Raw genomic sequence first — 14,844 nt, forward strand, 5'->3', positions numbered from 1 at the left:
GTGTGTGTGTGCGTGTTCCAAAATGATATAAAAAAATCATGTTTTTTACTATGTTAACATGTTTTTATTGTGATAGTTAGCTGTATTTAAATGTAAAAAACTGCAGTTTGATTGATATTAATTGGACTGCACAATAAAAAAAACATGATCTCATTTTGGAACTAAAATCTTCATATATATATATATATATATATATATATATATTATAGTCTATATAATATATTTTTATCGGGAAAAAAGGAAAAGTGAAAAAATCTTTAAGAAGTGCAATTTATGGGGCAAACACAACCATTACTGTAAACTAAAAGAATCTAAAGTAATCCAAGAATTGCTGAAGATGACACATTTTACGATAGATTAAATGTATTATAGTATTTGTTGTCATATTAATGCAACGTGTTGTATGTGCGTGTGAGAGAAAGAAACCTATAAGTGCACGTGATGCCCAGACTTCCTCATTTTTCTCACTTGAAAACCTTACAATTGACGCCAATAGACAGACGGAGCAACAGTGAAGAGTGCGTGTGAAAATGAATACTGTGTGACGAAGACAAATTTATTATCCAAGGACCTATAGCTAAACGGATATTCAAAATCTTATGAAGCAAAGAATTTCCAGAAGTTTGCGCTATGGAGGAAGAAAATCATGTCGACAGCGATTTATCGTCTGGTGAGATTACACAGCAGATCTGCACACAAAGATCAAACGAAAACGACGACGACAAATGTAACGTTAAATAGGCTATAAAGTCAGTGGTGGACAGTAACGAAGTAAATTTACCTGAGTACTGTACTTAAGTACACTTTTTGAGTATCTGTACTTTACTTGAGTATTATTTTTTCTGAGTACTTGTACTTTAACTTCACTACATTTGAAAGACAAATATCATACTTTTTACTCCACTACATTTATAAAAAGGTCCAAAAGTAGAAAATGGTTTCTATGCAGCGGGGTTTCCTGTGTGCGCAATTTATCTGGCTTGCGATCTGCCAGGACCTTTTACTGTTGCCAAGTATTTCAGCTTTTAAAAGCTCGCAGTTTTCCGGCAAGCTTTGAATGGCCATTTGGCAGATTTTTTAACGCAAATCTGGCAACTCTGGGATCTTCCCCGCTAAACTAATGTAAACGAAGGCGCTGCTACACCATTGATAGCGCTCTAAAAAGGCAAATAGAACAATAAAAGACGAAAAGGCACATGTTAAAGTTTGGTGTTATCATCTGTGGGTTACGATCAGTCAAAGATCGTAGAAACATTGTCATGAAAATGATCGGCATAACGGCTAAACGGTAAATAAGCATCACATACACCTTGAGCTACACGTGCGTGTTAACTTCTGATCTGCTGCTGTATCATTTGAAGCGATTTGGAAAATGAATGATGTTTTTACTGAAGTAACTATACAGTTAGGGCCATAAATATTTGGACAGAGGCACATTTTTTGTTATTTTAGCTGTGTATCAATATGTTTTCGAGTTACAGTTTTATAATAGATATTGTCTTAAAGTGCACACTCTCATCTTTATTTAGAGTGTATTCACATCCAGATTAGCTGAAGGATTTAGGAATTACAGCTCTTTAATATGAAGCGCCCCCCTTTTTCAAGGGACCAAAAGTAATGGGACAGTTGAATCAAAAGCTGTTTTATTCACATGTATGGGCTTTTCCTTAAATAATTTTGTCATAAATGAAGCATGTTAAAGGTCTGAAGTTGATTCTACATGTGGTGTTTGCATTTGGAAGCTGTTGCTGTGAACCCACATCATGGGGTTCAGGGAGATCTCCATGCAAGTGAAACAGACCATAGTTAGATTTTAAAAACACTACACATCCGTCAGAAAGATGCCAGGAACATTAAGAGCGGCCAAATCAACAATTTGGGACATTCTGGGGGAAAAAAACACACCGCTGAGCTCAGTAACAAAACAATCCTGGGCGTCCATATGAGATAAAAGTGGTGGATGATGACATTATCCTCTCCATGATGAAGAAAAACATCTTCACAACTTCCAGACTCCAGGTGTACAATAGGGTCCTAGATGTTCAAATAGTTTGGCTTTTTAGTTACAGCATAGTAACTACTAAGTAGTTACATTTAATTCCAAAGTTTTTATACATTTCCTGGTGTTCTAAACAGGGGGTTTCAAACATTTTCATGCCAAGGACCCCAAATTTATGATGAACCTTTTGCGAGGCACCCCCTTTGTAAAATACGTGTATTTAAAAAAAAAGCACTTATACTTTTAGACAAATAGTGTGATAGGACAACATATTGTTTGTGGAAATGAAACTGTATAAATCTTCAGTAGAATTTTACAACTTTTGTTTAAAAAAAATCTGTGGATCCCGAACATTCTGGACCCCAGTTTGAAAACCCTCGTTTTAAAAAAAATATTTAAAAATAAAATATGACTCTTACTGTAAATGTTAGTGTAGATGTCATTTTGTTAGTAGTTTGTTTTTAAGTGCTCTCCAACTTAATTTTTTATGGTCTTGTTGGATATATTTTTCAATTGGCTTAAACGCTTGTGATCAAGGTCTGTTGAAAAGACAAGTAATACATTTATGAAATTCATTTATGAAGTTGGACTCCAAAAGTGTTTGGAAGTCACTTTGCTTTCAATTGCAACATTTGATTGAAGCAAAAATGTGTGAAAATAAAACAGGACATTAACATCACACCATAATCTTACAGGTGATGTGCACCATACCTCAGAGTTGAGAATTTTACTTCTAGGTAATAAAGCAGCCGGCAAGAGCTCATCTGGAAACACCATCCTGGGCAAACAAGAGTTCACTGTTAAAACTGCTCAATGTGTTAAAAGATGTGGAGAAGTAGAAGGAAGGAGGGTTACTGTGGTTGAAGCTCCAGGCTGGTGGAGAAATTACCTCATCAAGGACACACCAGCGCTACATTCAGAAGAAATCGTCCTCAGTATGTCTCTGTGTCCGCCCGGACCCCATGCAGTGCTGATAGTTGTGCGTCTGGACTCAGAAATTAACCAAAAAGCAATTGAGGAGCGTGCTGTTCAGCTTTTGGGTGTGCATATTTGGAATCACTGTATATTGCTGTTTACCCATGGGGACAATCTGCAGGACACAAGTTTTGAGGAGTATATTAAAAACAAAGGACGAGCTCTTGAATGGGTCATTGCGAGCTGTATGAAAAGATGGCATGTTTTCGACAATGATACCAAAAAAGACAACAAACAGGTAATAGAGCTGCTACAGAAAATTGATAATATGGTGGCAGAAAACAATGGCCATCATTTTGCGATGGATTGTGCACTTTTACTTGAAATAAAATCGAAGAGAAAAGCAGAAGAGAAAAGGGTAAAAGAACGACTTATGGCAATAGAAAAACAGGAGCAGGACTTATTACCTCGTGCAGGTAAGACACATAGTAAAAACACAAATTTACTGTGGTCTCATAACAATATTGGTTTACCTAGACTGTACTTTTACAATATTTTGCTGTTTTATTTTACATTTTTTTCACAAATTTCAGAAATATTGTAAAAAACATCAAATTACATTGTAATCGCACACTGTAAAAATACCTGTAAAAAATGCTAATTCCAAAATTCCAGCAGCTGGGACGCTAGAAAAAAACATAAAATAAAAAAAAAATGTAAAGTAAAATTACATTTTCAATTTTACACAAAATGTAACATTTTACTGCATTTAAAAAAAAATGTGTGTAAAAGCCTGTAAAATAAAACAGCAAAATTCCATAAAATTACATTTATTGACAGTGCAGTGTGGTATTGGTGGTAAAAACTGTGGTAATAAATCAATGAATCTGTCAAAAAACACATGGGGCCTCATTTACAAAATGTTGTTTTTCAAAGAAAACGTGTGTGCGCTCTTCTTTCAGATGTGAAATCTATAAATCGCAAATAATCTTGAAATTTTGCGCAGCCGAACAGTTTCAGATCTCTGCCTTGTAAACGATGTCTAATAATGTCATTGACATATTAAGAGCACCTGTCAACATCCAAATCCTTTACAAGCGACAGGAATGGCTTATATTTCCAAAAACATGCCGTCTGCTCAGACTCTGACATGGCGCTAAGCACTTTTTCACATCATCGAGCATTTTTAAAACTATGAACGTTGCATGGATTTTTGCGTACACACACTCTATGATCAAATCTGTGCGTATGCACGATTTAAAAATGAGCCCCATGGTTAAACTATACTTGTACTATAATAACAAGCTTCCTAAGGGTTTATGAACCGAATTACTGATCGATTTCAGCAAGTCATTCATAACTAGAGATGCAGACTGACTAAACTTTTCTTCGGTTTCTCTACCAGGTCAAATACAATCACAGATGAGAATCATTCTTGTAGGCCACAGATATTCAGGAAAGAGCTCAGCGGGAAATACAATCCTGGGCAGACAGGCGTTTAATCTATGCAGAAGTTTTCAGGCTCTGGGGAGGCAGGGAGAAGTCTTTGGAAGGAAGGTGACAGTCGTGGAGGCTCCAGGCTGGTGGAACAACTATCTCCTGGAGGATTCACCTGAACTTTACAAACAGGAATTTGTGTTAAGCGTGTCTCTGTGTCCACCAGGACCGCATGCTCTACTCTTGGTCATACGAGTGGATGGCTCATTCACACCAAAAAATAGAATAGCTATTAAGCAACACCTTGAATTTCTCACAGAAAGAGTCTGGAAGTACACAATAGTATTGTTTACTTATGGAGACTGGCTTGGAGACACTACAGTTGAGCAGCACATTGAAAGCGAGGGGGCAGCGCTGAGAAGTTTAATAGGAGACTGTGGCAATCGATATCATGTTCTAAATAATAACGATTGGAGTAATGATTCTCAGGTGACCGAGCTGCTGGAAAAGATCGAGAAGATGGTGTGCAGAAACGATGGCCTTCATTATGAGTTTGATCGAGAGTTTCTGCAAAAGATGGAAGAGAAAAAGAGAAAAACTCGAGAATGTGCAAAGCAACGAATCACGAAGGTGAAAAACAAGACAGAAACTGAAGTTTGGATAGGTGAGATGAATCATCTTGGAAATGCTGTCTACAGTAATACAATAATATGATGAAAACTGTTTTTATGCCATTTAGGTGATACACGTTTTCTTCCAAAGCTGAGAATTGTACTGTTGGGCCCTAGGTTTTCTGGAAAGAGTTCAACAGCAAAGACAATTTTAGGAAATGAGCAATGGGTTGCTATAGCAGGTGTACAGGGGGTGACACGAAAATCAGCAGGAAGACTTGTGACTGTAATTGAAAGTCATGGATGGCAGAAGACGATGGCTGAATGGATTAAATGTGAGATTTCTAAATGTGTTAAATCATGTTCTGAATATCCTTTTGCTGTGCTTCTGGTCATAGAAGCAGACACCTCCTTCACCGAAGCCAAGAAATCTGAAGTTGAAGAATACATGACAATTATGGGTGATAGTGTGTGGAAGCGCACTATAGTGTTATTCACTCGCGGTGACTGGCTGGGTGACACAAACATTGAGCAGCACATTGAAAGTGAAGGTGTGGCCCTTCAGTGGCTTGTAGAGGCATGTGGAAACAGGTATCATGTATTCAACAACATGATACAAGATGATGAAACACAGATCTTGGAGTTGATGAAGAAAATAGAGCAGATGTTATCTGAGGGTGGTGGCCATTTTTTCACGAAATCATTGCCAAGCATGGGTGTCATCACCAATGATGTTTCTGAACCATGTTCTTATAGTACCAAGGAGTGGAGATTATCTGATGTTTACATCCGGGACAATCAAAGTATTCATCATCCACCAACAAGTGAGAAAATACTAATTTTACTACGTTTTCCTTCTTTACATTATGTAAGTTAGTATTTATGTTTTATTGTTTTTTGCTTTTTTACAGTGGGTGCATATGACAGATCTTTAACTGGCTCAGACTATGACTCACTTCCTGGATCCAGTCAGAGTGGATCAATGACCTTATCACTGAGCTCTGGGATTGGCTCACTGAGAGAGCAACAGCTCAGAGCTTTCTATAAGAGCAGAGCAGAAGGGGACACGTGTAGTGTATCATCAAAATCAAGTAAAAAGGAATTTCTGGATGAACAAGACTGAGTTGTTGGATCCTGCCATTAAAACTGGGCTGCTGTAAGGACGGAGTGAAGTGGCCCATAGGAGAATAAAAGAATGACTCGATATTTTTTTTTTCTAAACTAAACCATAAAATTCTAAATATAAAACGGTTAGTTCTGGTCCTTGATTCTGATTGGTTGAGCCGTGTTCTTAGCTGTTGTAAAAGTCACAAAACATACAGCTGACCTCATACTGTTAACCCGAATGTTCAAAGTAATTATGTTGGCTTGACAGAACCAACATACTGATCTTGTATCTAAGCTTATTATTCTTCCGATTCTTCTTCTGATCCCCAAAATTTCTGACTGCTACTCCTCCTAGAGCTTTCAAACTACATCCACCAAACTTTCCACAAACCTTCAGTCTGGTCTGACTTGAGTTGCTATATCTTTTCTAACTGATCCGGGTTCTGGTTTTCAAAAACCGGACTCTCAAAACCGCCTAATTTCCCATAGACTTAACATTCGTGTGTGTTACATCACTCTACAGTATGTGAAGGCTGTTTGTTAATTTTTGATGCAGCTGAAATGTTTAGGTTGTCTCAATAAGTTCTTTCTATTATTTAATTGTAAATAAACAAAGTTACCTTAGTAAATGATCAAAATTAAAAGGAATTCATATGCATGAGAACAACAAACTCAAAACAGAGTTTTCCCAACTTATCCGGGTTTTCAGGGACTGCGCCACTATATGTTGCTGCATCTGTGTTGCTTGGCAACCGCTTTGTTGTTGTAGCAACCAAAGTTTCTTGGGGCTTATTGCTCATTGCGATTGCTTTGTGTTTAGATTAGTATTTTATGAAATGTTAAAATTCAATGAAATTCTATCATAATTTACGCATTTCTCTTTAATCCTGTATGATTGTTTTGTCCTTGAAAGACAAATGAATTGATGACTTTTATGCCACAAGCAGGTTTAGTTTTTGGTTCTTATTACTTGAAGAAATGTTCTTGTTTTACAACATAAATTTCACAATCACTGAAATTTCTAAATTGTTGTGTGCTTTAAAGAAATGTTGCTATGTTCAATAGGTTGCAAAGTAACTCAAAATGTTAATCACAGAACCTTATTTCAGTTTTCTTTTTTATAGTTTTCTTTTAGAATATAAATAATGGTGAACCTCTTTAAAAAAATTGAAATTTCAGTTTTATAGGATGTGGGTATTAGTTAATTTTATGTGTTATATATTGTGGTTAAAGATTGTGACTTGTTTTATCATTCTCCATGCAGCTCTGACCTCTTAAAATAGCTTGTTTTGTTTCTGTTACACTTGGGTCATAAGTGTACTGAAACCCAGTCCAACTAGTTTTCAAACTGATTAAAAGACGTGTTTTATCAGTACTTCCACATTGTCATTTACTTTGAAATATCCTGAGAAAATGGTGAAAAAATATTGAAATATGTAAATGTGAAATATATTCTTCCTAAAATATTTTTCCGTTTACTGAGCATGAGCAACTGCAATAATTATCATATATTGATTTCATAAAATTCAAGCCAGTTACAAACTATAAAACCCTAAATAAAAACTCATAGTCAACCATAGCGCAAAATCAGTTATTTTTACTCTGCAGTGGCAAATGGAATCACTGACACAACTGAAAGAGGCTTGGAAGATCAGCATTCAAAAGTGAAGAAGAGAGAAAGAGTGTCAGAAGCTGGGGGTGAAGAGATGTGCTGGTCGCTTAGTTAGAGGGGTGAAAAGCTCCTCTTTGGTGCCATTGCATGTCACGAATGCGCCTCACTGACTGGATCTGCGGCAGCACAGCCCCGAACTCAGAACACTCCTTATACTCTCCTTTCTCAAACAAGTACTGATAGCCTCTGTATCCCGGGTACTGATAACCCACCCAGCTGTTAAGAAGACAAGCACGAGAAGATGAATAAACATGCTCTCTATACAGAAAGCCAATGTTTGCATTAAATATCAAAATACCATGAAGTATTTCGGCTTTGGTTTACTCACGTGCCACACTGCACACGGACTGAGGAAACTTTCTCATGATATCCATGAGCGTGAAAGCTGGGGACATCATCATCTATGATCTCAATCTTCCTCCCAGCGAAGCTTGGGTTCTCGTACAGCACGATCTTGTGTTCCTGGCTGTCCTGCAGGGATACAGTGATGATGTTCAACAATGTATTGGAAGTGTTATGCTCATGAAATTAAAATAAAATAAATTCATATGCACTACCAGTCAAAAGTGTGATGGTCCAAAAGTTTCACAAACAAAAAAAAAGGTTGTGCCTAGACACTTAAAAACATTTTTTTGTTTGTTTTAAATAAGTTGGACCGGGCCCAGCTCAAAGGGAACGTATTCAGAAATTGATTAAATGTTTTCTGAATGTTCTTACAAAAGTTATCAAGAATGTTCCTGCAGCAACCTTAAAATAACATTTTATCTACATTGTATGTTCTTTCTAAATGTTCTGAAAAGATTATAAAAATGTTATTCGTATATCTACATAATGGGAACTTTAGCAAAACATTTTCAAAACATGTTTTTGTAAGCTGGTCGATAATAGCCCTCAAATGTCCAGCACACATGATAACTCCTTGTAAAGTGTTTTGAAATATTCCCATGTGGATACCTCATGAGGCCGGTTGAGAGAATGCCTGAATAATATAGGCATTTTTTTAAAGGAAGCTAGCTTTGATGTGTTTAACATTTAGACATTGTTACTGTACATAATTCTTAAATTTCTATTTGTGTTATTTTATAGTATGGTACAGTATAGTATGCTATAGGGTTACTCTGTAGTTGGGTTTGTCCATATATGATCTAACCATTGGTTGAAACAACCTAGCATTGTTTAGAGAAGTGCAAAGTTTTACTGGTAGTGTATACATAACCTGCAATTCAAAGTTCTATAGTAAAGTCTTAAAGTTACCACTTTAATGGGGCGGAAGGCGAAGATGCAGTCACTGCGTCTGCTGTTGGTCCAGGCATCCCAGCGAGGATACTCACCCTTCTCGAACACATACTGCTCCCCCTTACAGCCGGGCTGCTCATATCCCACCCACCTGCATACCAATTTTGCTCTGATTCACTGCACTATAGTCTCTGTAAACTACTATGCTTTCATAGCCACTTTCTTTTACCATATCTTTTTCAGACACATTCAAACAAACACTCACGGTCCACACGGAACGAGTATTGAGCCCACTTTCTCCACGCCCGCCTCCTGGAGGTTGTTACAGGGCCCAGTCAGCTCATGACAGCGGCCTTGGAAGTTTTCCTGTTCGTAGATCACCAACTGTGGAGGGAGAGAGAGAAGAAAACAGTATTAGGTAGGAATGACAGATGAGGCATACTGCCACGGATCGTGTGAGAATGTGCTTGTACCTTGAATGCACTGGTCACTGGTTGCTTTTGTTTGGTTGCAGGGTTCTGGTGATCAGTTGCCATAGTGAACCAGGATGGGTGTGATGAGCTTTGTTGAGAGAAATGACATCAAAAACATGTACGATGAAGAAAGCAATTATTATTTGTGTCAATTAAATAATACATAATTTAATGTATATAAACAAGATGGTTGAGTTGTTTCCCATTTGTAATGCCATTATAAAAAGCAGCAGTAATATGTAGTGTTCTCTTACCAGCTCCGGGGTGCCAGTCGCTGTGGGGTGGCATCAGAGGCTCAATATATATTGCATGCTCAGGGGCGGAAACACTGCCAAAACATTTCAACTGAATACATTCATAGGCCGGTCCCAATAGGCTGACCGGCTGGCACTGGGAGGGCAGAAGAAATACCAGCCAAACACACACACATCATTATCCTCGCCCTCTCTATATCGGCCCTCCCTGTTTTTTTGATGCCCCACAAAGTTATTTCATTAGTTGTAAGTTTCGCCCAGCCATGCTTTGTTATATATCCCATGATTCAGCACAACCTGTGCCAAGAGTCCAGCACCTACAACAAGTGCAACAGACTCTGGATGTCCAACTAAAAGAGTGAAACATAGTTGTAAATTTGCTACTTTCATTTATTTTAGTGAAAATATGTTAATGATTTTCTGTCAGTGTCAAATGCCATTTTTGAACTTGCTTTGGGAGTTGAGTTCGTCTTTTTTTAATAAACTCTTAGCATTTACTTTACCATCAGTAAATGAAATTTCTGAACTCGTTCAAAAATAATTTATATGAACAATTCCATTCTGGGTTCCGTCCCCTCCACAGCACAGAAACAGCACTCCTTAAAATCACTAATGATCTCCTTCTAACGGCTGACTCTGGTTTACTATCCATTTTTCTTCTGCTTGATTTAAGTGCGTCCTTTGACACAATCTCACATACTATACTTCTAGATAGACTTTCTTCTATTGGTATCACTAACATACCCCTCGAATGGTTCCATTCATATCTCTCTGGTCGCACTCAGTTTATTCAATTAAAATCATTTACCTCTTATCTAGTCTTAATACAGGTGTGGCCCAGGGCTCTGTCCTGGGGACACTGTTGTTTATCATCTACCTTCTTCCTCTTGGTTAAATCTTTCACAAACATCATGTTAACTTCCATTGCTACACAAATGACACCCAGCAATACCTTTGTACCTAACCCAACTCCAAACTCCCTCAATCCTCTCTCATTAATTGTCTTCTCAACATAAAATCCTGATTTACTTCAAATTCTCTCAAATTAAACGGTAATAAAACTGAACATCTTCTTATAGGCTCAAGATCAACATTAAACAAACTTCTGAACTTTTCTATTCCCATTGATAATTCCTTCTAACTCTCTTCAGATTAAGAGTCTGGGAGTCATCTATGACAGCACTCTCTCTTTCACCTCCCATGTTAATAATGTTACCCGGTCTGCTTACTTTCACCTACAAAACATTAATCGTTTATGTCCTTTCCTCACGCCTCACTCCACTGCCATTCTCGTTCATAGTCTAGTCAGTTCTCGCTTAGACTGTCATGATTCTGTCCTTCTTGTCTTGAGTTTTCTAGTTCTGTGGACAGAGTCGTGACAGTACCATGTCTTTTGTGCTTGTTGTTTTGTGTGTTATGTGTGGAGACACGTGGCCTTTGTTGTGACTTTGCGCCACGTGTCCTCCTGTCTTGTCTCTTAGCCCCGCCCCCTTGTTTCCCGTAATCTCATCCTTAGTGTTGATTCCCGTCACCTGCCCAAGACATGCCTTATTCATGTCTTGTTGTATTCCCTTGTCAAGTCACCCCTGGATTATATACTGTGTTCCTGTTTTTGCCTAGTACTGTTTTTGGATGTATATTATTTTATATTATTATATCATCTGGACTTTCTTATTTTTCCCTTCGTGGGAAGTTTTCTGTTGGAACTATTATTTCCTGTTTTGACATCAAGTAATTTTTTATCCCTTCCCGCTGCCTGCGTTTGGGCTTTCTGTCCGAGAGCAGTCCTGACATAGACTGTAATTCCCTTTTGTTCGGGCTTCCGCATAAAACCCTCAATAATTACGATTGGTACAAAACTCGTATTATAACTCGTACCCCCTCTATCCATCACATTACACTTATTTTGTACCTGTGCCAGCAGCCATATCACCCTGTAGCCCAAGACTGGTTGCCCACTGAAGCTAAGCAGGGCTGAGCCTGGTCAGTACCTGAATGGGAGACCTCCTGTGATAGCTAGGTTGCTGCTGGAAGAGGTGTTAGTGAGACCAGCAGGGGCTCCTCACCCTGTGGTCTGTATGGGTCCTAATGCCCCAGGATAGTGATGGGGACACTATACTGTAAAAAGCACCGTCCTTCGGATGAGACGTTAAACCGAGGTCCCGACTCCCTGTTGTCATTAAAGATCCCATGGCACTAGGGGTATAACCCCGGTGTCCGGGCCAGATTCCCTCCACTGGCCCTTGTCAATCATGGCCTCCTAATAATCCCCACTCTCTGAATTGGCTCTATCTCTCTCTCCTCTCCACCTATAGCTGGTGTGTGGTGAGTGCACTGGCGCCGATGTACTGTGACTGCCGTCGCATCATCCAGGTGGATGCTGCACACTGGTGGTGGTTGAGGAGAGACCCCCCTCATATGATTGTAAAGTGCTTTGTTTGTACAGAAAAGCGCTATATAAATGCCTCATTCATTCATTTTACAACAGCTTCATTGGCTCCCCATCACTTACCGCATTACCTACAAAATACTATTCATTATCTCGCACCTCCATATCTTCTTGACCTCCTCCATATTGCCATATCCGATCGCACTTTCAGATCTTCTTCCTCTATTCATCTATTTGTTCCTCCTGTCTGTCTTGTTTGGGTAGCAGAGCTTTCAGTCGCTCTGCTCCCTAGCTTTGGAATTCTCTCCCATCTGAGCTTCTTAATATTGACTCTCTCTCACATTTTAAATCTAAACTTAAACCATTTGTTTAGCATAGTTTACTCCCTTTGATTATAATTGTATTGTGTTTTTAACTGTATTGTATTTGACTGTCTTTATTGTTTTTGTTTTGCTAATAGTGTACGGTGACCATGAGTGTCAAGAAAGGTGCCTTTAAATGAAATGCATTACTATTATAAAACGAGAGAAAATTCTGGCTAAAAACTGGTTTGTGTGTTCATGCAATTAAGCTGCTTAAAAGCTTCATTCAACATTAAATATGTTTTGATTTGGTCTTTGAAGAATACATTGTCTAGGTGTCATGATCGGGTGGTGAGACAAGGAGAGAGGACCCAAGTGCAGACAGTGGGTAAGGGGTTAACAGGACATTTATTTCACAAAAGTACAAAACATAGACCCACGTGGGGGTAACATAATAAAACAAGGGGATAACACGACATGACAAGACAGGACTGAGACTAACTACACTGACCAGACTGGAGATAGAAATTAACAAGGACTACAATAAACTAAACTAGACTAGACTAGACTAGACTAGACACGGCAAGAAGCTCACCAGACAAATGAAACATACACGCACAATGAACCAGCACAGGACAGAGAACAAAGGGGCATTAAATAAGGGATCAAATCAAGAGGGGACAGGTGTGGGGCATGAACTAATAACGAGCACTAACGAGGAAACAAGAGGGCAGGAACAATGACGAGACGGGAGAGAGTATGGCAAGCCAAAAGGGCCAAAACGCCTCTCTCCACATGAAACAAGAGGTTCTGCAATGGCTCTGCCACAAGATCAAGAAAATAAAGACAAGATGGGGCAGAACCATGACAGAAGCCCCTCCTTAAGAAGCGGCAACCTGACGCTCCTCAAGGAACAAACAAGACAAGACAGACTGTGACATTACCAAAAAAAAACAGGGCAACATGATAAATATAATGGCTCTGGGGGGGGGGTTTGGTGGGGGGAGCACAAGAGTCCACAGGAGGAAGGCAAAACTGGCGAACACAAAAGTCCACACAAGTCCAAAGACACGGACTGGATGCTGGCGCTGCGGCCGGACCTGGACTGGATGCCGACTGACACACAGGCTGGATTGCCGGCTGACACACGGACTGGATTGCCGGCTGACACACGGACTGGATTGCCGGCTGATACACGGACAGGATTGCCGGCTGACCAACCGGCTAAGCAGGGCTGGGCGTCGACAGGACAGGATGTCGGTGGCTGGGCAGCGCTCTCTGGCAGCTGGGCAGCATTCTCCGATGGCTGGGCAGTGCTCTCTGGCAGCTGGGCAGCAACTAGGACACCGGCTGGATCGCTGGCGGGACAGGAACACATAGGACGGGGTGTCGACTGGACAGGCCTGGGTACCGTTTGGGATGCCGGCAGGGATCTGTGGCGGGAACAGGATACCGGCGGTCTCGACCCTGGAGGGGAACCCGACGACCTCAACCCTGGAAGGGAGCCCGGCAGTCTCGACCCCGGACGGGGTTCCAGCGGCCTCGACCCTGGAAGGGAGCCCGGTGGCCCCGACTCTGGAAGGGACACCGGCGGCCTCAACCCTGGAAGGGAGTCCGTCGGCTTCGACCCTGGAGGGGAGCCTGGCGGCATCGACCCCTCCCGCTGCGATCCCTCTGTCTGCTGGGTCCAATAATGGCTGGTTCATTCTGTCATGTTCGGGTGGTGAGACAAGGAGAGAGGACCCAAGTGCAGACAGCGGGTAAGGGGTTAACAGAACATTTATTTCACAAAAGTACAAAACAAAGACCCACGTGGGAGTAACATAATAAAACAAGGGAATAACACGACATGACAAGACAGGACTGGGACTAACTACACTGACCAGACTGGAGATAGAAATTAACAAGGACTACAATAGACTAGACTAGACTAGACTAGACAAGACTAGACTAGACTAGACACGGCCAGGAACTCACCAGACAAATGACACATACACGCACAATGAACCAGCACAGGACAGAGAACAAAGGGGCATTAAATAAGGGATCAAATCAAGAGGGGACAGGTGTGGGGCATGAACTAATAACAAGCACTAACGAGGAAACAAGAGGGCAGGGAAAATGACGAGACCGGAGAGAGAGTATGGCAAGCCAAAAGGGCCAAAACGCCTCTCTCCACATGAAAGAAGAGGTTCTGCCATGGCTCTGCCACAAGATCAAGAAAAGCAAGACAAGATGGGGCAGAACCATGACACTAGGGGTGTCATCTTCAGCTTTTCAAACCATTTTTCTGTCAGGTGTGTGTGTACCCACTTACAGTAACTATATTTTGGAGATAAATTTGTAAAGTGTGCAAAACCTGAAACCTGATAAACAATGTCTAGTACATAGTTTTTTTCAAAATGGTAAAAGTTTTATAGAGGTTGTAGGTTTCTGAAGTTTTCTGAGG

General features: G+C 40.1%; 2 protein-coding genes across 4 annotated transcripts; one reads left to right on the forward strand and one right to left on the reverse strand.

The window, feature by feature from the left end:
- The first annotated feature begins 367 nt into the window (after positions 1–367).
- On the forward strand, positions 368–7,519 carry LOC130568484 (GTPase IMAP family member 8-like). Of its 3 annotated transcripts, XM_057357369.1 has the most exons (6): positions 368–670; positions 2,695–3,390; positions 4,320–5,015; positions 5,091–5,174; positions 5,358–5,786; positions 5,874–7,519. In XM_057357369.1, exons 1-6 carry the CDS (start codon positions 631–633, stop codon positions 6,083–6,085), a joined length of 2,157 nt encoding a protein of 718 aa, XP_057213352.1. In that variant the 5' UTR covers positions 368–630; the 3' UTR covers positions 6,086–7,519. The 3 variants fall into 3 exon arrangements, with proteins under 3 accessions (XP_057213352.1, XP_057213351.1, XP_057213353.1); XM_057357368.1 differs by having other exon boundaries at positions 371–670; positions 5,091–5,786; XM_057357370.1 differs by lacking the exon at positions 5,091–5,174 and having other exon boundaries at positions 371–670; positions 5,361–5,786.
- Positions 7,520–7,646: 127 nt separating this feature from the next.
- Positions 7,647–9,737, reverse strand: crybb2 (crystallin, beta B2). The gene is made up of 6 exons (XM_057357372.1): positions 9,705–9,737; positions 9,451–9,538; positions 9,243–9,361; positions 8,996–9,128; positions 8,070–8,212; positions 7,647–7,957 (listed from the first exon to the last, which is right to left on the reverse strand). Exons 2-6 carry the CDS (start codon positions 9,511–9,513, stop codon positions 7,789–7,791), a joined length of 627 nt encoding a protein of 208 aa, XP_057213355.1. The 5' UTR covers positions 9,514–9,538; positions 9,705–9,737; the 3' UTR covers positions 7,647–7,788.
- Between the last annotated feature and the right edge of the window lie 5,107 nt (positions 9,738–14,844).

Source organism: Triplophysa rosa, linkage group LG17 (assembly GCF_024868665.1).
Source record: "Triplophysa rosa linkage group LG17, Trosa_1v2, whole genome shotgun sequence".
Lineage (NCBI taxonomy): Eukaryota > Metazoa > Chordata > Actinopteri > Cypriniformes > Nemacheilidae > Triplophysa > Triplophysa rosa.

Coding starts and splice junctions, on each gene's coding strand:
- LOC130568484 (XM_057357368.1), top strand. CDS start 631: ATGGAGGAAGAAAATCATGTCGACAGCGATTTATCGTCTG. Junction 671..2,694: donor CGACAGCGATTTATCGTCTG/GTGAGATTACAC, acceptor ATAATCTTACAG/GTGATGTGCACCATACCTCA. Junction 3,391..4,319: donor GGACTTATTACCTCGTGCAG/GTAAGACACATA, acceptor TTTCTCTACCAG/GTCAAATACAATCACAGATG.
- crybb2 (XM_057357372.1), bottom strand. CDS start 9,513: ATGGCAACTGATCACCAGAACCCTGCAACCAAACAAAAGCAACCAGTG. Junction 9,129..9,242: donor ATACTCGTTCCGTGTGGACC/GTGAGTGTTTGT, acceptor ATTGGTATGCAG/GTGGGTGGGATATGAGCAGC. Junction 8,213..8,995: donor CCTTCCGCCCCATTAAAGTG/GTAACTTTAAGA, acceptor GTATCCCTGCAG/GACAGCCAGGAACACAAGAT.